General features: G+C 40.9%; 1 protein-coding gene across 1 annotated transcript in view; it reads right to left on the bottom strand.

Moving 5' to 3' along the window:
• cemip (cell migration inducing hyaluronidase 1) overlaps window positions 1-26,790 on the bottom strand; it is a 105,647-nt gene that overhangs the window by 47,457 nt on the left and 31,400 nt on the right. The window contains 9 exon segments of the mRNA XM_070904577.1: window positions 2,265-2,386; window positions 5,115-5,210; window positions 5,317-5,387; window positions 10,814-10,993; window positions 11,931-12,167; window positions 14,373-14,511; window positions 16,162-16,299; window positions 23,026-23,091; window positions 23,094-23,208. Coding sequence (XP_070760678.1) covers window positions 2,265-2,386; window positions 5,115-5,210; window positions 5,317-5,387; window positions 10,814-10,993; window positions 11,931-12,167; window positions 14,373-14,511; window positions 16,162-16,299; window positions 23,026-23,091; window positions 23,094-23,208 — 1,164 coding nt within the window.

The following is a 26,790-nucleotide window of genomic DNA, read 5'->3' as shown; positions in this document are numbered from 1 at the left end:
AACAACTCCTTTTACTGTGTCCTGCTGTTGTGTGGAAAACGACTTGTGTCACGTGCAGCGTGAGATTTGGATTGCGGGTGTAATTATTATTGGTTGGCTTCTTTGTTAAAACAACATGGGTTTGTTGTTTGGCTGCACTGTTAATAGAGTTCTTCTGTTGTATCTTTGACACAGTAGCTGCTCAAACAGCATTTGCTGTAGTATTTAACCACACTTGCTGTAGGACTGAAATCTTAAGGATTACAACTTTCAGTGCAGGCTGCAGCCACAAATGTCTGTAGCATTGATTCATATGCTTTAACAGTGTGTTATACCTACAGTATTGCAGTGATGTAGTGCAGTTTAAGCTTGCCTCCAATCAATTTATCCAATGTTCTATGAAGGCTGGCATTATTCTATATCTTATGTTTTATCTACAAATTCCATGTGCAGACCCATACCTACATCACTCAATACTCAATTCAATATGTAACTTTATCTCTTTTATCAAATTCAGCCTGTGAGACAAGACCTTGTTTTGTCTTGCCTTGTTCCAAATGTACGCTCTTAGAATGATCTCTGTACTGTACATCTAGTAAAGAGATAGGCTCGACATGTTTTTAGCCTAGTTTAGCACAAAGACAAAGAACAAGAAACAGTGGCCTAGCTCTGGCAAAAGTGCAAAAACATGACTTCCAAATAACTCAAATTCCAAAGCTGTCTTATTTATGTACTGTACGTGTTGTAGTAGATGTTAGTAGGAAAGGGAAAGAGAGAATGGGACTTGAGATACTGTTGTCGATCACGAAATGCTCCCACTGTTCTTAGAAATACACCGTCCTCTTCTGTATTTCTACATGTGTTGAGGACACAGAACACATGAGCTAGGAAAAACATGCCTGTATCTCTGTACTTCTCTGTAACTGGCACAACTCTCAAGCATGGCAACGAAGCCATCCATTTATGTGTGCCAGACAATGCCCCTCAATGCAGAGGTGCGGCCTTGAGTCACATGATTTGAACATAAGTGAGACTCGCGTCATGAATGTGATGACTTGATTTTCAACTTACTTGAGACTTACAACTTGATTTTAACACAGTGATTTGTGACTTCACTTTAACTTTAGCCTTTTGGTTTGACAACAAATACAGACAGCAAATAATACCCCAGATTAATACATAGGAGACACGTTTGATCCTTTCTAATCTAATCCTAATCTAAAATAGCATTACATTTGGTGAAGGGTTGCAATGACTTGTTAAGGACACAAAACAAAGTTTAGGATATGGGCATGCCTCGGTATTTGTAGACCATTTTTAGGTATAGCCCCTCCACCACCAGCTGGAGGAGCCAGAGCAGAGAAAGACATTTTATATAATTAATTTCAGACACCCAATCAACATTTAAAAAAGTGGTCATGCTGTCGCACCCTGATGCACACTGATGCACCCACTTCAGTGTTGAATAAGCCCAATGGTTGCACTGCAATGTCAACTGGGTTCTCACTGTCATATCATTAATATATTGCCAGTGAGCGAGTGAACTGCAGTGAACTGAACTTGGATCACAAAACATGGACATTAACGAATGTCAGATACTGAAAATACTTGCCCCTCAGCACAGAAATGACAGAGCCTGTCCTTTGTTGAGGAGTCAAAGAAACTCCTCAACAATGCATGTAATCTATTTACATGTGACTTGCAAAACAATGCCATCCCTGCTTCATAGCGCATCTTATGTGCAGCTACACTGCATTGCTGGACAGACATCCCTGCTAGAAAAGAAAATGCACAGCCATTTCTCAACTGGTCTTTGTTCCGAATCATGAAGCGTAAATCCTTGAAAGGAGGGCATGACATGGAACGAAAAATATTGCATTCTGGATGCATAGTGATATCAATCCTCTAACCTGAATCTGGGGAAGACAACAAGTGTGGGGATTTGAAGACTTTTTCTACATTAGTAGATTTATTGTTCCATTGTTTCGTGTAAAGATGAAACTGAAATACTCCTCAAATATTCCACCTTTGCAATTTGCTGGAAACAGACGTCACCTCAGGCAGACGAACATTTACACACAGGGAGCTGGAGGGTTTCTGGGTAAACTGACTCTGAAAAATATTTCCTTGGCAACATTAAAGTTGTAGAGCCTCTGCTGATAACTTATCAGTGGGTTTTCATGTCGTTGCAAAAGAATATGATAATAACCCAGTTGCCAGCATAAGCAGTAGCACACACACTCACACACATGTATGTGTGTTTGATGAAGTAAGAAGAGATTTACCTGGATGTCCAGTGGACTGGTACATAGTCGGTCTGGATAGGCCTCATGCAGGTCAGACAGTTTCTCCCAGTCTCCAGATCCCCTCTCATCATCCCTGTCAAACCATTCTGTCCACTCTGCCTCTGTGGGACACACATACACACACACACCAGTAGCTCCCAGTTCAGTGGTCAGACAGCCAAGCGGTAGATATTAGACTAATCTACGTCAAGGCTTTGACTTGTAGTCCATTTAGGCTGTCAGAGAGCATTTGTAGCAGAGTAATTGAAGGGCTCTCTCCTCCCATTATGTTCTCTGTCTGGCTGCCACAACGGGGGATGAGCATTTGACTGTGGGCCTGAATTTCAATCTGGAGCTTGACACATACAGTGGAAGAGGCTCTGAGCCCTGCACTCAAACATTCTCAGGCCGCCGAAGAATGTTTGAGCGCAGGTCTCAGGTCTGTATATCTGCATGCGTGCACGTGTCCATATCTGCATGCTGGAGTGTGGCAGCTTCATTAAAAGAGCTGCTATCTGATGAGAGATGATACTCATCTAATTGGAATCAGCTTTGAACTCAAAAAAGAGGGGTCAATAACAGCAGCGTACCAGACGTCTGGGTATGAGGCAGACGTATTGATGAGAGGATGATGTGGTGAGGAAATCACCAAGGCTGATCAATTACAGTTCAGGAGGAATTTAAAGAGCCCCAGAGTACTGATGGAACAAGTGGAAGAATTTTGTTTGCCTGTGTCTGCATGTGCGTGTATAGTTATTGAGATCCTGCAGCTGAATAGGGGTTCAATTCCATCATATTCCTTTCAATAAACATCACTGAGATTTATCGAAAGCAGCAATTGGTGTAAGTGGTGGAGAAAACGACAAAAGTGTTGATTAATCATGGAGCTTTACAATGATATAATGCTTTTATTCTTAACGTCTGTTGCTGCCCAGGGTTTAGATTTGCCATAGCTGTTAATAGGGCGTAGGGTGTACAATAAGTTAGGAAATGTAGGATCCACGTCCTGCGTACAAAAGTTTCTTTTTGGGCTAAACGTCATCAGCTAGTTTATTGCATACTAGCCAGTGTTGTTCATTTCTTCTTCATTCCAGTTTAAATCATCACTGATCTTGATGCAAGTACAACTATTCTTATAAAATGTTTGGCCAATGTTTTTGTCACTCAGGCAATGCCACAGCCACATGAAGTCTGAAGTGTTTACTGTAGTCACCTTGAGAAACAAATAGGGCTCATATCGATGTACAAGAGGTGTGTATTGGTTATGTTGTTACTGCGCCAGTGTAAGGGGATTGTTCACCAGGTCACTTGATCCAGATTTTGCCAGTTGAGTTGGCTGAGGTTATGCGCTGAGACATACTACTGTTTTAAGGCATGCAAAAAATCCTTTTATTTCTCTACTGTAGCTCGGTTGAGCCGGTTGGTCAGTGAAAAGATATTCAATAACTAATTCATGAAAACAAAACACAACCCTCTGTTGTTCATGGACGACAAGTAGGTTTTCACATACAAGGAATTTGCCTTGGTATATTGGTGCACAGCAATAAACAAAGTAAGTAGTAAGTAGTTCATATCATTCCTATGGCTTTACAGGCAGGTCAACATCTTAAACACTTGAGAGGGCGGCTGTAAACACTGGTTCCTATCTGTCGCATGAGTTCCATACTTAGGTCATATATTGACAACGTAGCCAGTGCCATTTGCTTATGTAGCCCATGAAACTCTCTACGCATAAGTAGGTACAGCAGGTTTAAAGATAAGTCAACATTTAGTTGTAAATATCAGGGCCAGAGAGAAGGAAATTATGTTGCGCAGTTGTGCACTGCAGTTTTCATAGAATTTGCGGTCAGAATCTGTGTGTATTCAGTGTCTGATTTACTGAGAGAGCAGCTCCTTATGTAGTCCTGCTCTCAGACTGACCCTGGTACTGACCTCCAGGCATACTCTGCGAGTGAAGGAAAGCTTATAGTCCCGCAGCGGGAGATCTATGAGATCAGTAAGCTCAGAAATGAAATGATAACGCAGGGATCTTGATGACAAAATATTTACCATGACTGTGGTTCAAAACAACACAATACATTGATTTAATAGGACAAATCAAGGCACTGGTGGGGAGAGACAGAGAAAGAGAGAGAGAGAGGAGCAGCTCAGACTGCAGCAAGTGGGGGTAGAGATGGTGTCGAAATTAATTTTAGTACAGAGGTAAATGCTGCCAAACTCACGATTAAATGTCTTAATAAAAGAAAGAAGTTTAGGTGCAGCCTGATTTTACAGTTCATTAAAAGTCTAATTAAAATTCAAGTTTAACAAACACAAACCAAAACACTCGTCCACTATTAATTTGCGTTACAGTAATTATTGTATTGTGCTCATAAATAATAGCCAAATTGCTTAAAGTTTGTTTCTAATAAATGGTTTTAGCTATATACAGGCCCATATCTAATACACGTTTATTTCCCCCACTACAATCTTCCTCGTGGGTTGTGTAAATCCCATTTGCGCTATGTTTACCACTGGTCTTCAGCAGCGGAGAATTGTCCCTGCAAAACTGACCATCACAAATGGTGTGACCTTCGTAAACACAGCGGAATACATGCTCAACCTCTGTTAACATTGTCTCTTCCTATTATTTGTGCAATCCTCCCTTAAATGCACATGTGAGAGACACATTTTTGCTGGGACTCCAGCCAGTGTGTCCGTTCAGCACGTGTTTGGAGCCTGAAAAGGCACAAAAGCCTTGGTAAATCTGGCTGTGAGAGTCATCCAAAACCCACTAATGTCATTGAATGGAGCACACTTACATGTCGTACAACAAACCCCTGACGTGTGTGTGTGTGTAAGAAGAGTTACCTTGCACCCACTGGCTGCTGGTGGTGATGGTGAAACGCTCCCCATAACTTGACTGAAAAACATGAGAGCTCAGGGCCTCTGAGGAGGCCTTGGTCCCTGACACACACACACACACACAGATCACAAATGTAAGCTTTTTCACTACATACATAAGGTCAGGATGGTGGCAGGTTGGCAGCAAAAATTCTAAATGTATTCCTACCTTGATAGACTGCGTGATCCTCCACAACAGAAGAAGTGTCACCTTTTGTCACTATGAAAGTCCAGGGATGCCTGGAGAGGAAAAAGAGGAGAGATGAAGCGGGGGGGGGGGGGGGGGAATAGGTGATAGATAGAGTAAAAGAGAAGTGAGGTAGGGAAGGGCAGAGAATGGAGAGAAGCGACAGGAAGAAGACAGAGAGAGAAAGAGAGAGACATATGTAGTGAATAAGAGATGGCAGCAGGCTGAGGGTAGCAGACTCCAACAGACTCAATAAACTGATCCGCAAGGGTGGAGCTGGACTCTCTGACGGTGGTGTCAGAGAGGAGGATGCTGTCCAAGCTGCGGGTCACCTTGGACAATGTCTCATATCCTCTCCATGACGTACTGGTCAGGCACAAGAGCACCTTCAGTGGGAGTGGATTTTTGTACATACTCTTATTTCTAAATTTATGCTACTTTCTACTCTTGAATGGGAGCACCGGTACTGTATAATTCCCCCCCCGGGGATCAATAAAGTATTTCTGATTCTGACTCTGAGTCTGATGAGATGAGCCAGGAACGGAAAACGAAGAAGGCATATAGATAGAAGCAACAGAACAATCAAAAAAATCAGGAACATCTACACTAGACTGCACACACACACACACAGTTGGCAGCATTGTATTTCTAATGATGTTCACGAAAAGAGTGAGCGGCTGACATCCACAAGTGGGGAGTCTGGGTAATTAAATGAGCTATACCAGCATGCATCACTCAGGTAATGACATGCTGGCTGTCAGGGAAGAACAGAGATAACTGTGTGCATATGAGTGTGATTCCATGGTTGTGTCAAAGATGTCACCATGTATGTGTGAATAGAGGTGTGTGCGTAAATTGTGTAACAGTCTAAAGGGAGGTTTGACATTGGTGTTGGGGAGATGAAGATGAATATTTTCAGTATACTGTATAATGTTACATTACATCACATTTATTTAGCTGGCACTTTTGTCCAAAGTGACTTACAATAAGTGCATTCAACCATGTGGATACAACCCCAAGAATCCTGCAAGTACATCAACTTCAAACATGCTGAACTGGGGCTGAAATGGGCCAAGGTGCAACGGAAGATGTGTCGAGTTTCTGCTGTCCTGATGCCAAGTGGGAGCTTGACAGTAAACAGTCGTGATTTCGTTGAGTGGTAGCTGGACCCCCCTCGTAGCCAGGGAGTAGCAAGTGGGTATGGAAAGGAGAGAGGTCAGGAGCAATGGAATGGAGAAGGTGAGAGTGGATATGGTGGTAGAGGGAAGGTGGTAAGGCGGTGGGAGATAACCACGGTTAGTACCTCATTGGGAGAGTGGGGTGAACATGACATATATTTTGAAAGTTTCCTGGGGGAGGTCTCATGCACTAGTGTTCACTTAATTGTTGGAGATACTGTCTGGAGTCTTTGTAGTGCTATGGAGCGGTTTTTATGAGCGCATGCACGTTTGCCCACGTGGGTGACACCCAATGGTTTCACACTTTTTCACTGACCTACAGGTGGCAGCAATGGAAGTAAAGAAGAAGACTGCAAGCTAGTAAATGTGGGAGTGAAAATGTGGTTTAGATTTAAAATGGCTTTACAAATATTTTATGAGAAAGGAAATGCATCCAACACATTTGTTAGAGCCCAAGGATACACACAACACATTTTGGTGAGTGACACTGAGTGTGAACATAATTTTTGTTTGTTTACAAGAAAACTCCACAGGGCACCTTTAACCTTTAAGTGCTGAACATATGGTCGGTAGTTTAGTAGTATAGGGGGGCATTGCCGCTGAATACATCCAGAAGGGCCAGCCTTGCAGTGTCTCAATAGTCATTGAGGTCGCAGAGACATTGACATAGATCATTAACACTTGAGAATTGCTGCTTATTTACTATGGTCATTCTGTACAGTGAGTAAATAAAATGTTCCTGTCTACTATATTAAAACAGGAACGTATGATTAGAGGGTAAGTAAAGTAAACCCAGAATCCAACATCCAACTTATATGACGCCAACACAATTAGGTTGGTAAAGCCCCTTGAGGCAAATTTGTGATTTGTGATATTGGGCTATATAAATAAAAACTGACTTGACTTGACTACCCAAATAATACCCCACAACTTTAAACCAAATCTGTATACGTTCCCTGACTGAGTTTAAGTTAATCTTTGCTGAGCTTTGGGAAAAAAAAGCAGCACCAGAGGTGTGTTGCTGTGTTTATCCGTGCTGCCACCAGCACCACCTTGGCAGCTGCAGTAAACATATGCAAATTACATAACCGAAAATGCATTGCAGAGTCTACACTGGCTCTTAAATTCCAGCTTATTATAATGTCTCTGGGTGTGCCGCAAATTACCCAGCCTCTCTCTCCTGATGACTCCAGTGTTGGCCTGTTTGGCAATAGTGTCAGAAGAGAAGGCGACAAGAGTCATTAGGCAGGAATCTCTCCGTCGCCTCACCATCGCTCCCATCCATTTACTCTCTCCTCCACAGCATCCACAGCCATGGAGACAAGTACAAATTGGGAAAGGGAATGTTAACTTGCGCTCCAACCTCAGGGTGTTTATGAAAATCTCTCAGCGTTTCCTGCGGTCTCCTCAACGGCATTAAGTTTCATAACACCGCCTGGATCAGAGGTTAACCACAGAGCCTACACTGCCAAGATTCACCAGCATCTTCCTTCAGCCCACAACAAGGCCTCTGCTTTTGTAGTTGGTAGACTGGGACTGCGCAAAAACAAAACAGACTCACACAAGCTTGTGGTATACAAAGCAAAGTCGCCTATCAAACAGTACTGCATTCTTTTTCCTGAAAAACAAAAGAGCACAGTTGAGTCTTGTTGGAGGAATGCGTCAGTGTACAAGTGTACACATTCTTATCCACTCTGATACCCCTTATGTCAGAAACTTTGAGACAACTCCAAGGACTTTTTTTTTTTTATTATTGCAAGATTCCGTTTCCACTTCCCATGCATTCCTGACATACTAACACACACACACACACACACACACACACACACTGACAGGCCAAGCTTTTTCCCCTAAACATTCTCTGCTGAGTGAGATAAAGCATCACTAAAGCACAAACAACAGGATTAGCTGCCACTTCATTCCATTACAAGTGGGAGTGTGTGTGTGTGTGTGTGTGTGTGCAAATGCGCATATGCAGACTGTATGTACATTAAATAACATACATCCACCTTTTTGAGTTTATCAAGCCCTTGCTTGATTTTTTTTGTGTCTAAATCCTTGTTGCAAGGTTGTGCTGAGCAAACTTCCACAAACTCTTCCAGTTAGATTCATCGGGTAGACATGCACACAGCTGTTGCTCTGTGTCTGCTGGATGTATAAAGAGGCAACTGTTTGCCAACACATTTGCCATACAACTTTACACGTCAATATTTTGTTTATAGCTCATTCCGCTGCACCTAAAAAAAAGTAATGCAGCTTTATGTTACAAGCTTTGCTAACCTTAGCCACTTGTCATACCTTGCAACCCTATCTTGTAGAAATTTCATTTATATATATACATATATACATATATAGCTAATTAGCAACAGCACATAAGGTTTGCAGGACACATAATGCAGCCTGAATTACGTTTTCTATTAACTTAATGAGGAAATGTTGTTAAGTTACAACAACAAACATATTTAATTTGTTTTCCATCAACATATCTGATCTTGCAAAGTGACTACCGCATTATTAACTCTTTTATGGTTAGATATGACCTGGTAAACCCAAACGTGTAGTGAGGGTGAACTGGGAACGTGTGGCTGAGGCCTCTGTCCACGACGTCTTTTACTTCCACCTCCAGAAGACCTTTCCCCATGCAACGGGGGAGGCTAGGAACATGGAATCCGAATGGGCCATGTTCAAAGCCCTTATTGTGGAGGCAGGATGCCACGACAAGCACTGACGGCCTTCTGACCACAACTCCTAGCAGCTAAGATGGTGAAGTAGAGGCAGATAAGGTGAAGAAGGAGGCCATTTGGGCTTGGTTGGCCCAAGGGTCCCCTGTAGCAGCAGAGGCCAGAAGGACTGTGGCTGTGGTGGACACCAAAGCAAAAATCTGGGTGTGGGAGGACTTTGGGGAGGCTATGGAGAAGGGCTTTTGGTTGGCCACAAGAAAGTTCTGACAAACCATGATGAAGGGAAAGCAGGGCTTGGCTGAGGCTGTGTTCACCAGTGACCCTCACTGGGGATATTGTCAAGTGGTGGAAAGAGAACTTTGAGAAATTCCTGAACCCAACCAACGAGTCGTCTGTGGAGGAGGCAGAGTTTTAAGACTTGAGAGAAGCCTCACCCATATCCCTGGCAAAGGTCTCTGGGGTAGTTAAGAAGCTCCTCAGCAGCAAGGTGCCAGGTGTGAATGAGATTCATCCTGAAATGCTGAAGGCTCTGGACATTGTTGGGCTGTCTTGGCTGACATGCCTCTTCAATGTCTCATGGAGGTCAGGGACAGTACCTGCAGAATGGCAGACTGGTGGCTCCCATTTTTAATGCCAGTTGACGTGGTTCAGGCATCTGATCAGGATGCCTCCTGGGCACCTTGCTTTAGAGATTTTGCAGGCATGTCAAACTGGTAGGACACCCCAGGGTAGACCCAGAACACGCTGGAGAGGTGATATATCTCATCTGGCTTGGAAACACCTCTGGATTCCAATTGTCAAATAAAGTTATACTTTGCATTGGTATAGCACTAAATCCACAGCTGAACGGTGTTTTTCCAGGCTACATACACTTATTATTAGGTACACCCGTACAATTTATACAACCATTCTGTCATAAAGCCTACTTTTATAATGCCAATAATCAGTTTTTGTTGACACTGTCTAAGTTATAATGTTCTGCCCCCTTCATATATGTAAATAGGGAGGACAAAAAATGTGAAACACCTTCAATATAAGGTAGTCCAGTACAACACCACATTTAACTATGACCATTTACACATTTTTGAGAACATAAACTTTGTGAAGGTAAAATTTATGGTAGAGCAGTTGTATTGATTTGCAATAGATGGTATCTAATAAAGTGGTCGTTGAGTTTATATATATTTTTAAAAATGTTACACTGTTCATTGAATATCAATAAGTACCAAGAGGTCCCCAAAAGCTGCCGGGATTAATTAGAAAAAGACAACTATACACTGCAACTCACCTTAGGTTGTGACATTTTTTCATTAATTCACAGATATCAATAAAAAGAATGCTCCAGACAATACAGTGCTGGGAGCACATTTTCTTTCCCGACATGGTGTGACCTGAATACCTATGAGTGTGTATTGGAAGTAGTGAGCACAGATGTTGAGCTCACAGTCCTGATCAGCAGGGTGTGACTACCAATTATTGTCATATTGATTCATCTATGCGGATATTTTTTCATTATGAATAATAGTTTTGAAAATCAAAATGAATATTTCCATCACAAGTTCCCAGAAGCTAAAATGACATCATTTCATTTCAAAAACAAGTTCAGTTTCAGTAGCTCACCGAAATCCCAGACTGCTGATGTGCTGGCTGCCCAGCCTGTAGAGGCTCTTCTTGGCAGAGTCCTCCAAGTTGTTGGAGCCCTCATCGTTGACCACCATGGCCAGTATGAGCCCCGCCTCCACACCATCCACATACTTTGCAAGGCGACGACTCTCATCCTTACTACGGTATGTGTCAAACCTGTGGGAGTAAAGGGAACAGGGCAAAGAAACAAAATCATTATTGTGTCTTTTATTCAAATAAAGAGTAAATAAGAAAAACTACTTGCAGGCACTGCAACAATGCAGATGCTCACTGACATTTGTTCAAATTAATATTGTCAGGTTTAGAAGTGAGGCTACCATATTTATAGAAAGGGCATGTGCACATACTCATGGACTTAATACATTGAATGTACACACATAGGAATGTAAAAGGACATAAAACACTGAATGAACTGTGTCAAATGATGCCTCATGAATGTCTACAGAAAATTAAATCCCCTGAGAATTAACTAAAAAGGCAGGTGCCAGTGTGAAACGGGGGTAAGAATATGCAGTGTGAAAAGCCTATCAGAGGCTTGGAGACTCTCCAAAAACCCTTTTCTTTATTTCAAATATAAAAATACATTAACAATAAATCTATAAGAAAAAAATAATTGAATTTGTGATTTCAGTTGAACTTTAATGTACATGTAGCGCCCCATAATGTCAAGTGCTATAAAAATAACCTCTCATGAGCTCAAGAGCAAAACACCAAGAAGCTGAACATGACATCCACTAGTAAAACACTATCTCACTTCAAAGCAATGTTTGCTGTATATCCATTTTATGATTATTGTTTCATTGTTTTCTCTCACAGCAGCCGACTCAGTCTGCATATAAACTGTGTTGTAATAAGCATTAATCTGACCTCCATTTGGAATAAAAATGTAATGGATAACTAATCATGTAAGGATATTAAGAACTGCATTGATTTCTAAATTGTACATGCCTTCATCAAACAGTGCCAGAACCATTGGACCTTCATTACAAGCCTGTGGTAACACAGCTTATGAGATGTCAGCCACCACATCATTTCTGTTCTAATTAAGAGTCTCATGATTGTTCAGCAGCCTCTGCTTTGAGGGGACCCTTACCTGTCATTGTGCAGCACCTCACCGGTCTTGGGGTCGATGACGTGGATAATGATGCCTCGGTTCCCCCAGCTTCTTTGGAACAGGTAGTTGTTTTGGTTACTTTCTCCAGGGTGGAGGGTCTTGTTGAGGAACGTCCATGACAGCTTCTTCTCTCCGTGGATCTCTAGTGTCCCTCCTGTCCCCACGCCAATGTACTTCCTCCCAAAGTAGCTGTGTTCCTCATCACTGTCATCCAATCTAAGAACAGTGTGAAAGAAAACGTTTTAATACGAGTAACAATCAAGACAAGGAAGTATGCTTGCATGCATGCGGTCATTTTGAAGATTTTTTCAAAAGAATTATGCCATTTTGTCTTCATGGTAGTTGGTAGTAATGAGTGACAGGAAAAACAGGGGGAGAGTGGGGGTAGACATGTAATAAAGCCGGACTTAAACTTGGGGACTGTCTACAAATCCCTTGAAAAGATCAAGACCAACAATGTGTTAGCCCCACCCTCAAAGCCTTCCGACTTCCCGACCCTGTCTGTGGCACTCAGCCCTAGGTCCATTGGTTTGTACTAAAGACATAAATCTTTATCAAGACTCTAAAGCCATGCTAAGAGTCTGTGAAGTTGAACTTAGCCAGAGCAGTGCTTTGAGCTTAGCCAGAGCAGTGCTTTGAGATAAATGCTAATGTCAGCATACTCACAATTACAATGCTAACATGCTGATGTTAAGCAGGTATTCTTTCCACATAAACCGTCGTAGTTTAGCATGTTAGCATATATTTCCTAATTAGCACTAAACTCAAAGTACAGCTGAGGCTGATGGGGGTGCCATTAGTGATTGTGTGTAGCGTATTCCATGGCCATCCAATTAACAGCTGTTGAGACATTTCACTTTAAACCACAAATGATGACCTGATGGTGGCACTAAAAGAAAAGTCAGAGTACAAACAAAGTCAGTAGATTTCATCTACTGGGGATCTTTGAAGTTTTAACAAAATTTCATGACCTGCCAACAGTGCCAGTCCGAGAGCCATGCTGCTAGAATGGTTAAAAACAGCATACAAATAATGTGTTGCAGGGATTACGTATTTTTGTTGGCCAATTCGGATGTTAGCATCGCCCTGGTTGCCTCGACAAAATGCCAATGGGATTTTTCTATGAGATTTTGAATTATTGCAGAAGATAAGCTCTGTGGCAAAACAAAAGTTTATGACACTTATACGTTTTGTTCAGCAAGATAATCTTCACTAATGAACACCACTTTTATGATTTTTGAAGCATAAATGGAATCGCCAGAAATAAAAAGCTAACATTAGGCTATAAAGGAACTACACCACGGTCGCATGACTTCAACGTCACCACCACTAAGCTTCACTTTGAAGAGAATATAGATAGATATAGATATATAGACAGATAGATATAGAGTATAAACACTAGATAGTAGATAACGTTTAACGTCCGCGACAACCTCTGTAGTCTCATTTAGCCACTTGTTAGCAACCGCTTTTTTTAAGACACGTAAAAACCGTCAAAATGTAGAAGTGGGGTATCTACTGACGTATTTATTTCGTAGAGCAAAACGTGGAAATCTCTTAAGCTTGTGTTAACCACAGACCTTATTTCAGGCATCTAACCAAAAATCCATTCAAAAAACCCACTGACTTCCAGGCGAGGGAACAGGAAGTGTAAAAATGCGAACTCATTTCTGGGTTTCAGCACTCATTCCTGCAGCACTCTATATATAGTAAAAAAAACTTTATAAAGGTTGAGCTGTCCATAGTAGTTTTTAGCATGCGTTACTCATACAGGAGGAAATAGTGGATGTTAGGGACTATTATCAGAGGCAGATAGAGGAATAAGCTAGGCTTTACTAGTCCTGATCCAGGTTTGTATCACACTTTCTGAAGCCATGCTGGACCATTTTTGATTTGACATAGTTTGTACTGACTTTAATGGAAGGCACCTGTCATGGTCAGAGTAAATTGTTTTGTGTTACTTTGTGCCTGCCAGACTGAAGTCCATAGAAAACTGACTCACTACCTGGTGAGTTTGTATTTTCATCTTTTTTTTCTGCATAATAAATGTTTGTGACGGTCCTGGATCGGCATTAAGGCTATACTTATTTGCGGCATCAATTAATTGTTGGTTTTGGTCTCCTCATGGGCTCATGGCTTATACTTTAAGGTTACATGTCCAATATACATCTAATGGAATATTCAACCATATTACAACAAATATGTAATCAATTAAATTAAATTACATTCTTCATTTTAGAGAAGGACCACATTGACGAGATGGATCAGAATTTTAATGACAGGCCAGTATAGGTTCAGAATATCATATAACATTTATATTGGTTGATAATGAGATATTAAACTGACTATAACCTATGTTAATATGTTGATTAGCATCACTGTGTATCACTTTGTCTTCATGTCAACTTCATACAACTGTACCTTCCAAAAAGGGAGATGGTGAGGTTGCCTTTATAAGGGCAGTCTGGGCCTCCAATGTGAAGCTCCCCTTTGTTCCCAATCAGAATGTGTTTTGTTCGAAGCAGTATGGGCCGATTGGTGTCAGCAATCACCAGCTTCCCTACAGGGAAGAGAGAGGGAGAGGGGAAGTGATGAAGCCTCCTGGCAGGTCTTTCATGCCCCAGTGCCCTCAGACACCTCCTGTCTTCCAACCATTTATGGCCCTAGGCTCAGGCTGTCCACACACACCCATACACACACACACAGCAGATGTAGCTGGCCAACCACCTGTGTTACCAGGTCTGCAATCCAATGATTCCAGTTCAGTAGTGAAGTGGTGAATAGCTGTTGAACATAATCTCCTGTATGTGCTACTTTTCATTGAAAGGCTGAGGCCCTGCTTTCACCACATTTTGTTTCATAAATAGTATGACTTTTTTGTGCCTTTGCATAATACTTTCAATAATTCATTGAAATCTTTTCACTTTGAAAGATTATTTGGTATGAGACGCTTCTGTCAAGGAATTGACCATTTATAGAAAATTACTCTACAGTTAAATGTGGCGGAAAAAGCTCTGCTCTTTGAGGGAGCTATCAAAGAATCTGAGCCGTGATGAGGATTCTGTTGGGGGAACTAATGCCCCATAATACATACTATAGAATCAGAAATAGCTGTATATATACATGAACACTATATCTTAGCAAGTCAACACTATTAAACAATACCAAACAACAATCCCTTAAAATATCCTTAATTTATCCCTTAATTAGTCTGAAAGGTTTTTTCTTTTACAGGGTTAAATGTTTAAACAAACAAATCCCTTAAAACAAGCAGATATTGCATTAACTATACCTTAATATGTTAATCAGTTATATCCTTTATTTACCTTTAGTTTACTAAGTGGAAAATGTATGGAATTTTCAGGTAAAGAATTGAGCAAGGAGTCTTGGCATGAAGATATCAGAGTAGTAGTGTGAGCATCCTGTCCTATTCACTTTAATGAATTGGACAGGATGTTACTTATGAGCTGGTAGTGAGGCATAAGAAATAATGCATCAGTGAACCAATGATACCAAGCATGAAACAACTGGCGATCAGCTGATGTGAGCGCGACTTCAGTGCTCTGCCTCAATTGAATGCTCTGTTGAGCAGACATGGTGAAATAACAACATTTCTAAAGTTCTATGTTAATTATATGTATATGCTAAATACATGTAAAACGAGTGTTTTCATATCAAAATCCCTTTTTTCCCTTCTTGTCAAAATGTTACAGTATTCCTGGTGACTCATCTTGATCACTGATATAAAATTGAACCTTGATCACATTTGATTGGAATAAACTTGGATACCCCAATCAATCAATTTTGATCAATTTTATAAAACTACACTTTATCGTTACATTGTGGGTCATAGCTAGCATAGCAATATCACAGACGGAGGCAAAAACTGTGTTTGTGTTTCCAGAGTACTGTGGTGGAGCCCTAATTTATTATTTATTAATTTCTCTGTTCCCCCTGATCTAACAAGGCAGGTGAGGTTCTGTACAGCACTGTACTCTCTACCACTCCATATCAAGCTATTTTTGTTAACCCACACTTTTAAGCAATCCAGTCAAATTGAAGGATTTGATTTAAATCCCCTTTGTTAACTATATCCCACCCACATATTCTACTTCACTCAGAAATGTCACATTACAGAGGATAAAGAAGCTCTACCATTTCACTGTGATTTTAAAGAAATATGAACACAAGATGAATTTGTCTAACTTGCCTCCATTGAGAATCTCAATGGAGTGGACCGTAGCTGACGTTGTGAGGAGGACCTTCCTGCCATAACCGATTGTTACACGGTGGTCTTCACTGTGTCCCGGCATCCATGGCTGCAGTCCTGGCTCCTTATCTGGACACACTGCAAGGAGCCACAAAATACACACATTCAACTTGTGAAGGCGCTGAACACAGATGAACGCATCCATGGTAACCAAGGACGTATACTCAAGTACAGTACTTAAGTACAATTATTCTCTTTTCTTCTAAGTATTTCCATTTTATGCCACTTCATACTTCTACTCCACTACATTTCAGTGAAAAATAATGCACTTTTTACTCCACTAGATACATTTTACAGTTGCAGTTGCTGGTTACCACTGATATCAACATTCTACATAAAAGTACATATGATACGCTTATAAAATACATTATTCATGATTAAACCAGTGGTTCCCAAAATCTTTGCCGTGTGAGTACTCATAAAACAGTGTCTAGTTGAGAACCCATGTCACGTTTCAGATGTCTGAGTTGTTAGCAGCTTAACATGCAGAGCAGCAGAGACATTTATCTTCTAAACTTCTAAAATGGTTTCATTAAATAACTGTTTGAGGCCTAAAGAGGTACAATTATACATTATTTCACCAAAACATTAGTGGAAAGTGAAGAATGAATACAAAATAAATTGTGTGGCAATTTTTTTGTTTTTTCATCTTTCCTACCTGATTAGTCCTCTCACAATCCCCCCAAATTTATCTTGCGATTCCTTGGAAGAGTGGGGTCTAGACTTGCTCTATGAGTGTCATGAGATAACTTTTGTTGTGATTTGACGCTATATAAACAAAATTGAATTAGAAGGGGCCTGACCCATATGTTGGGAACCACTGGTCAAGTCAAGTCAGAAATATTTATATAGCCCAATATCACAAATCATAAATTTGCCTCAAGGGGCTTTACAATCTGTACAACGTACAACAGCAACCCCTATCCTTGATTTGGATAAGGAAAAACTCCCTTTAGCATGTCGTGTGTACAGAATAGACCAACATTTACAGCATGAACAATCAGGATTACAAATTATAGATAGATTATAAATATATCCAAAAAGGATTATTAAAGAGGTCATGGGAGTTTCCAGTCTACATGCGTTTTTTGGATTTTTTGGACTCTCCTGGGGAGTCTTGTGGGCGCTGCTGCGTGGGTATGGGGTACCGGGGATGTTGCTACGAGCGATCCAGTCCTTATATAACCGGAGTGAGAGCTGTGTCTGTATCCTCGGCAGGAATTTTTAAGTGGGTGTTGGGCCCTGCCAGGGTTGGCCCTGTCTCAAGGCAGAGGGAAGGACAGTGTCCAGTTTGGGGACCTCAGAATTGCTTTTCTCCTTTGCAGATGATGTGGTTCTGTTGGCTTCATCAGACCATGACCTTCAGTACACACTGGAGCGGTTTACAGTTGGATGAGAGTCAGAACCTCCAACACCATGGTTCTCTGCCGGATAATAGAGGATTGCTCCCTCTGGGTTGGGAGTGGGTTGCCCCTAGTGAAGGAGTTCAAGTATCTCGGGCTCTTGTACACAAGTGAGGGTAATATGAAGCGTGAAAGCGACAGGCAGATTGATGCAGCATCAGCAGTAATGTGGGCATTGTACCGGGACATTGTCGGGAAGAGTGAGCTGACCTGGAGAAAAAAGCCTTCAATTTACCTGTCAATCTACGGCCACGGATAAGCAAGAGAAAATGGATGGATGGCCTACTACAAGTGCAAGTCATGGACGTACAGGCAAAGCAGTGACTAAATAAATAGATTCTCCTTACAAGAATACAAGTAATGAAATGAAATGTGGCCATGAGACACCTTTTCTCTTGTCTCTCTCTGGCCTTTACTATATCAACAAGCAACCTTGTAGCAACCTTCCATCCACTCTAGTGTGAATGAATCAAAAGAATTGATGGAAAACATTCAGTTACTTTTAGAGCAAATGAAACCTTTTACAGCATGCTTATCAGACTTTATTGTAGCCTTGGCGAAATCTTGTATTGCTGGAACATTGCTTTTTACAGGACAAATCTGAAATACAAAACACTTAGACATGTTTTGGGCAGAAAATAGGCATCAGGGTAAAAAACAGGTTTATGTCAGACCCTCAGAATCAAGAATCTTTCTTGACTCATTATTTGGCACCGGCAATCAACAAAGAAATCTTTCATAGAGGCATGGTGGCATTCATATTTATATACACTATATACTGACTAACCTGTCAACTTTTATTGAAAGCAACAGGTAAGTACAAGTTTGATTGAGGCAGTTGAAAGGCAATGTGGGAAATGCTTCAAAATCATGAGGTAGAATTAATGTCATTATTATAAATGAGTGTCATTCCTTGTCTACTCTGTAACTTCCTCAGCTCCCCAACTATCTAAATGGGATAAAATAGCACACAAGGTTATTGGATTGCTCACTCAAGAGTGACTGATAAACCCATTTAGTTTGTGTCTGTTAATGTCAGGATAGCACTGAGATACTGTGTGTAACTGTTTCACTCTGCCCAAAAGAGTTTCAATCTATTGCTCTCTGGTGTGTGTGTGTGTGTGGTGGTCACCTCATCTCCCTGCCAACTAATGAATCCGTCAATGGCATTGGCTGGCTAGGGACCTGAATTGTCAAGTAGATTTCCCAGAGGGTCAACACAGATTGATTGGTGGTGACGTGCCATCAGCTGGTTTCTGCTGTCTGTGAGTGATGGCTGTTTGGCTCAGTGTCTGTCTGCAGTGTTTGTCTGCAGCCCTACTATGAATCCAAGACACTATTCCCCTTTCCTCCTCTATTATATTCGTAAACTATCCATCTTTGCATGTTGAGCCTAGAGACACTAGTGTTGCAAGTTTGGTTAATTGATGACTCTATATTGCCTGTATGTGCGAGTGTGTGTGTGAATGGTTCGTCTGTCTCTATGTGGTCAGCCCTGTGATAAACTGGCAACCTGTCCAAGGTGTACCCAGCCGTAGCCCAACCGTTGTTACATGTGATGACATGATTATGCCATACACCAGGGTGGCGGACGCGTCCTGTCTTTAGGATGTAACAGCAGAGATCTCAGGGTGTTGAATGATTGGTGGTTAGTTCTGACTGCTTGTAACTTGAAGACTGGCCGGATGTTCTGACAGTCCCTACTATACAGTGGTCACTGTCCTATTCTTGAATCAGGGCACAGTTCTCATTATCCACTCCTTGTACCTGGGTTTTAATTAAGGTACCCCATGTATGACCACCTGTTATCATATGACTAAATGACTATGACTAAAACTAAAACCACTTGACCCTTAAGTGTGGTGTTGATGGACCCTCACTTTTTTCAGCTTTATATAGCTATTTTTGTTGTAAAAAAAAGTGGAAGTGGTGTGGCTGTGGTGTGCAGATGCTGTGGCAGAATCTGAAATTGGCAGTACTCCAAACACTGGAAAACATTATTATTCTAACCAACAGTGTCAAATTATACACAGCTAATAAACTGATACATTTGAAAAATATATCATAAATGAATCCATTAAATTTGCATTATAAAACTCAAAGTTACAAAAAGACGATCCATTTTGCCAAATGATCAGTCTATCTCCTCATTCTGTTTTAGATTGCTATTTAATAGTGGTAATTAATGTTGTCGTCGTATGAACTAATGTTGTCCGTTGTCTGAGCTTCCCATAGATCACCTGCCAATGACAATCGGGCCAGTTTGGGATTTTTACTACAACATATCAGCCTGATAATGGCCCAATTCAACAGACATGGGGTGTCGGGTAGGACAATTTGCCAGGTTATTCCATGTGGTGCATCACTGTGGAAGACAACCGATTCTGTGTCTTGAAAGCCTCACGAGGCATTAATGGAAGAATTACTCTGTCAAAATTCTTTTCTCAAGTGGTTTGACGACGTCTGTGCTGTACTCCATGATACTTGGTATCACATGGTTGTTATTGTGGAGGTCTGTGTACCCTCCTTCTGGACCCTGTGGACCTGTCTAACATGTCTCTTGCCGAGTCATGGCAGGAATTTAAGTCACTATAATCACCTAAACTGACAATGTGGGGTGTGGTCTAATTCCGGCATTAGGTGGCACTCTTTTCTTTGTTCATCCATGGCTGTCCCTGCTTGTCAAGTTAACTCCCCAGTTTTTCTGTTAATTCTAATCAAACTAGATATATGCAGCAGATGATTTTACCTAGGAAAAGAGCTAAAAGACCCTGGGTGTTGCTGTCAGATGAAAACTATGCATCTTAAAATGTCAGATGTTCAGGAACTAACAGAAACAAACTCATTAATTCAATGACAATACATAACTCAAAGCAAAGGTAAGAGTTTCCTAAACCCATAAAACAAGCATGTAATCCAATTTATCTGAAGAGGTAAAAGTCACAGTCGTTTTTATATCAGATGGCCAGCAAAGAACAAAATGCTCATTAATCAATACGAAAAATCTCATATTATTACTTCCGCTGATGCTCCTTTTGTATTGATGTCACTGCATTCATCTGTGTGTTGAGCTTCTCATTGAGATGCAGCCCCATTACTAAACCTCCAATAAAAAGCCAATCTGCCTCAGACTAAGACGTTCTTGTGTTTGTGATTAGAAAGATTTGGTTACAGCTCGGGAAGCCTCTGTTGGCAGTTATAATAAAGCTGCAATAAAAAGAGCCAATGAGAGAGAATTGGAGTTATGTGTTCAGTTTATAGTGGGAGAACTTTTCTGATGCCTTGAGCACTATTCCACAAACACATACACAGGGCTGAGCCAGGATCAGTTGTGGTCTTGCTTGGCTAGATGCCTGTTTGCATGACTGTCAGAAGAAGAAGAATTCCACTTTCCCACACAGCAGACAAACACAAGCCTGCAGTGTATATATGTGTGTGTGTGTGTGTGTGTGTGTGTGTGTGTGTGTTGCCTTTGAAAGTGCATTCAAATCAGAGGAGGCCGGTCCATAGGGGAAGTGGGGGTTGCTCCTCCTCTATTTTTTAGGCAAGAGGGAGATACAATTTAAAAGACAGTAATTGGTTGAAATAAATCATTACCAAATCTCATTTGTAAAATAAAATTTCTCTCATCTTTGGAAAAAATCCATTGTTGAAATTCAGATTAAAATGCCTCGGCAGTGATACCCACAGGGCAGGTGGTGGTGGTGGGGGCAGAGGAAGACTCCAACGGAGGGCAACTTGGCTCTGCTCTTCTGCCGTTTTATTTGTCCACTTTTGTGATATTGTCTCTGCAAGTCCTGTCTCCTTTAAATTATATATACTACTAAATGGTTTTGCCTGATATGTTTTAAAAAAAAGTATATGCTGCCTGTGTAGTAGTGTCAAGTTGTTGCACTAAATTATGAACAGGGCTTCATAATAAAATCCCTTTAAAATCCTGTTAGTATACAGTAGGCAGATACTTTTACTTATGAGGGTTCACAAAATCTGTTCATGTTTTTCTCCTACTTTTCCTAAAATACATTTTTGAGGGAGTAAATATATTTTCATGTTAAATTGGTGCACCTTTCTCATACAATTCAATGTTCTGTGTTTTAACAGGAAGTACAGCACTTCTTCATTTTGGGAACTATATGTGTTGCACTTTGGCTAGCTTTACTTCCTCTTTTGTTCTAGACTTTTTCTGCTGTATATACTGTATAAACTCGAGAGTATAAAGTGGATGTATTGATATTTTTATTGTAAAACCTTGACCTGAACTACTTTTTAACGAAGAAACAACTTGGATTATTCATAGTAACAGGAACACAGTTTGTGGTGCTCATTGATGTTCAAAAGATTGAATAGCAACATCTTGTTTTCCGGAAACAAAATTCCACTCACCGCCATTGCATTGGGATTAAGAAAGAAAACATGCCTTAGTTTTGACAAAAAAAAAAAAGAGTTCCACTTTTTCTGCAGCAGAGACCATGAGATGCTGTGAAAAGCACTGGAAAAGGCTAGTAAGTGGACCCAGAGTTTTGTTTTCTTGCATGCACTGCACCTAAAAGTAGTCTCAATCAGGCTACAAGGCTTTGGCATCAAAATCACCTTGTGCTGCATTCAGTGTGTTTCAGGGACTAATCCATCATAGTTCTTGACAGCTGCTGTTGTCATGTTACATATGGAGCAGATGCTGCAGCTGCTACGTTTGGATACATTTCACTGCAGATTTTTGAATGAAATAATGTACAGTGATGAGTCAAACATAAAGTGAGCAGCCAAGTGATAAAGGCAACAGAGAGCTGACAGAAAGAAAAAGAGTGCAGTAGCCAGCTAGTGGTAGTGCTTATCTTTATGGTCAACATCGACTGAGTCGCACTGTATGAAAGACTGCACACACCCCATTAAAGGGTAACACTGGCATTATTTTGTCTTTTTTATTGTTATTGGTAAATCCTATTAAAGGCCAAACCAAACAATGAATGTAAGCTACAAAATATTGCCTGTGTATCAAAAGCCTGATATAGCTTACTCCTCTCTGCCACAAAAGCAGCATCTGCTAAAAACTACGGAAATGAATGAGCCTTTTTTTAAAATGAAACAATGAATTCGTGAGCCATTTTAAAGAGCAACCACAGACAGGGTAGGGAAGTCTGAAAGTGTTGAGAGACGGACTAACACATTTAATTTCATATTATTCAAATCAGATGCAGATACATTTTGCTTTCTACACTCTGAGTATTGTGAATCAGTTTGATATTACAGTGATTTATTAAGTGGTAGAATCTATTTACTGACTGGTGGATTAGTGGTATTAAGTGCATTTGTATTTGATGTCAATGTCAAGTGTCCTCGGCTACCACTATTTCTGTGAAAATAAAGATCAGTAAAAAGAAAAAGAAAAAAAAACTCAACTCACCAGCTTGGATGCTTGGAAGCAGCAGAGCTGCCAGAAACACGTTGCATGTCTTCATTTCTCTCAGCCGCCACTGACCAACTTCACACCTGAGGCCTTCACAGGTTGCTTCAGACCTCCCGGTGGACTCAAGGGGGATTTCAGAGTGGGTGTTCCAAGTTCACAGTGGGAGGCCACCAAAGGCACCTAGAACATCACATTGAAATGCAGAGGACTCAGCAAGACATGTACAAATAGGTGATTCTAAAGAACTCCCTGGTGAACGAGCATGGCAGGAGGTCTGTCACGTCTACACAGTGGAGTAGTCTGTCAGAACACCAGCTTTAAAGTTGATTTCAGATTTTTATCCTTTTGCTTCCACAATATGTAAGGACATGCAGACCTAACCAAATAATGCAACATTTAGGCAGCTTTACATTATTTCACATTGAAACTTTTCTAAATCCAAAGGACTGTTTTGAGTGGGTTAGGGTTAGTTACATCACAGCTGAGTGTCACTATAGCGCTTTTTACAGCTAAGTCTAATTCACCCATTCACTCACACATTCACACACCAATGGCGACCGAGCCCCAACCCGCTCTAACCAGCTTTACCTCCCCGTGCGACAGTGCTAACCACTGCGCCACCATGCCGCCCGGTCTCATCTCCACTCGACAGACTCAACACATAACACTATGTGGTCACTGCTAAGGTTGAAGCTTTTCCAAGGCTGCTCAAAACAACCACTAGAAGTTGTCAGACACATTTTTACTGGAGGACCTGTGCAGTGTATGGGAAATACGCAGCTGATCCTCAGACTTTTTTGGATAGATAAACAGTTATATTGTTCCACATTGTCCAAAAAGTGGCACTAATTCTCATCTTGTGAAAGGCTCACTGCAAAGCTGCCAAGTTTGCAGCAGTGACTGGAGGTTCCTCCTGACCACAGCTACATGAAAGTCTATAAAACATTACTCATTTAATGACTTGACTTAACAATGTTTACTGCAGATTAATGAATTGAAACGTAGATGGGTAGGAAGATTCCCCTACCATTGCATGACCTCCAGAAAATTGGCTGAGTTGCTGTGAACTGTGCAGCATTCTGATGCTGGCTTTGATCAGATTTAATTAGCTCATGCTGCCATGTGGAGAGCTCAGTGAGAGTATGTGGGCATAAAGGAACACTATAATAATTAATTGTCATTTATTTTATCATGTTATTAGCTTGCTGTTTGACTGCTGGTGACAGAGTAAGTGGGAGTTTCAACGTGCAGTCAGCTGTAATACGCTGGCTTATCTATCTAGCATGTAGATACACTGTTCACACTAGTGCGCACTTAATGAGCCACACTCAGCCCTATATTTCATTCAGTTTGTTTGCTAGACTTTACGCTGCTAATGCTGCTTGTCCCTCTATAATTCTTGCCAACACACTTCATCTCTGTCCATATGTCTGCTGTTTATGAATGCAAGCATGTGCATATGCTCTGCAGTCGATCTGGCTGTGTGTATGTGTGTCCGTGCACACTCGCAGGTCACCGCTGTATCGTAATCACTGGTAAACATTTCTCTCAGGTAATCTCCTCTGCATATTGGAATCATATGATTATCTCATCGAGCAGCACATTAATCCCTGAGCGGCAGCGGCAACAAAAGAAAATGAAAGATTACATTTCTTCTTGCTGGCGAAGTTCCCGTTTCAGCAAATGTGTGACTTCTGGTGGTCGCAGTTACTGCAGATTTAATGACTTAAGCAGCAAAATTGCCATATGGAAGTCACTGTGTTTATTTAATCTGGTTTTAATCTTGCTTTAAGGGGAATCCTGGTGGTGGACAGGTTTAGAGCAGTAGGAATCCACAGTCTCCAAGAAAAAAAAGTAGTTTAATTTCACAATAATTTCCTCCATCAGAAATTGTCCTACTCAGACAATGTAGAAAGATGATTGCTGACATTTTAGGTTTTACACATAGACTGTATTAAAGAAGTAGACATAGCTGCTGTGATATGACCTATTGGTTTGTGGACTATTGTTTCGAAGCCTTGAGTTTGGAATTTTGGCCGTCGCCATCTTGTTGTTTTTTTTGAGCCACAAGTGATCATGCTTGGACGAGAGGGCGGAGCTGGGGAGGAGCAAGTGGTGGATCTGACTGAGAACCCGAGGACACTATGCATGCCCACCTTTGCCGGCAACCTGACTGAACCTGGCTCCTGGCAAATTCAAAGTGGGTCTGTAAACTGTGATAAATGTTTACAGCGAACAGTTTGGGAAATCATTTTACTGTCCACCATTTTCTCTTCCAAAAAAGTTGGTCTAAACTGGGGGTTTGTTTCCAACCTGTCTGATCTAACTGCTCATGTTTCACCCAGGTTGTAATAAATTGTAGTTTCCCTTTGACTTTAACGAAAATCCTGTGGAGGATAAAATAAGTAAGACATAACCAACACCTGTTCAGTTATTGAAAAATAATACATTACCATACTGTGTGCAATGTGAAAAACAAATAACAGACATCAGAACATTCTCGTGGATTATTGTTTATTCCAGTGAAAACAGCCATTTAGAAAATCTAAACCCACAAGAATCACTCCATTTCCTCAGTTTCGTAATGATTGAATTGGACACTGTTAGGAAACTTGTGATCATCAGCACCACACGGCAACAAATCAGCAACATCCTGCGTGGTGATCCTGAAAGAATAAGAACAAACGTCAGATATCACATTTGTGTTGTGCCATCAAACATGATACTGTTTGTCAGATCTGCTGTGCTGTGGATATTCTTGCAGTAAAATCATTAGGTGAATATGCGTTTTGATTGGGTTTATGGATTTATGTAAGAAAAGCTGCAATTTGTCCAAAGTAACAAGTGGGTTTGTGCATTTATGAAGCCTTTTATGTGGAACACTTTGAACTTTCACTGCAGTGATGCAGAGGCAGCATTTATTCTCCTATTCTTACAGGAACTGGAATGACCCACACATTTGGTGGTGTGGAAGTAAATGTGAGAGTGATTACAGGGCTGTTCAAAGTAACCCTGCTTGTATTCCCATTGATGCATTATGAATGTGATTGTCTCATGAGGGGGCTCACATGTTTCCTTCTCAGGGAATAAAGGCTCCTGACTTGGCAGTGAAAGCTGGTTCAGTGCATTACCTGACCAAATGTAGATAACAGAACTTATATTTTTTACAATGAGCTTTGAGCTTCGATTTTTTTTTAGTGATATAAGACAGCAAGAAAAAGTACTTTTTGGTGTCACTAGTCCCTCAGAATCAAAGAGCATCTCTCTGCAGCTGGAAATTGGCACTGATGTTCAACACTCATACAGGTACATCAAAGGGTTTGTTATTCTTTTTCAAACATAATTTTTCTAGGCTCATCTATCGTTTGACAGCGTCTGAAGCAGCATCGGAAGCACTTCTTTGACAAATTTTGTAACTCAAAAAAAAAAGACAATCATGCTCACTGTACTTCAAGTGGCCATTCTTCACACAGCTATTTCCATCACTGCAACACCATAAATGCCTTTTAAGAGTAACTGTACAAAATTGTGCTCTGTTTTCCCCAATTTGACCATATTGCCAGACAACAATGTCAATATTGGATGATTCTGCAAAAGGTTCTTAAAATTGTAGCTGTCTATAGTGCTGATCTGTGCTTTGCAACTGCAATTCACGCCGGAGTACACAGATGTGGACCTAAATCAAACTGAAAAGGAAAGACAAAGAATGGAATGGAATGGTAGAAAGGCAACACATCCATCCCAAAAGACAACGTACCTCAG

Source organism: Enoplosus armatus, chromosome 1, assembly GCF_043641665.1.
Source record: "Enoplosus armatus isolate fEnoArm2 chromosome 1, fEnoArm2.hap1, whole genome shotgun sequence".
Classification (NCBI taxonomy): domain Eukaryota; kingdom Metazoa; phylum Chordata; class Actinopteri; order Centrarchiformes; family Enoplosidae; genus Enoplosus; species Enoplosus armatus.
This window is presented reverse-complemented; position numbering and strand designations above follow the sequence as displayed.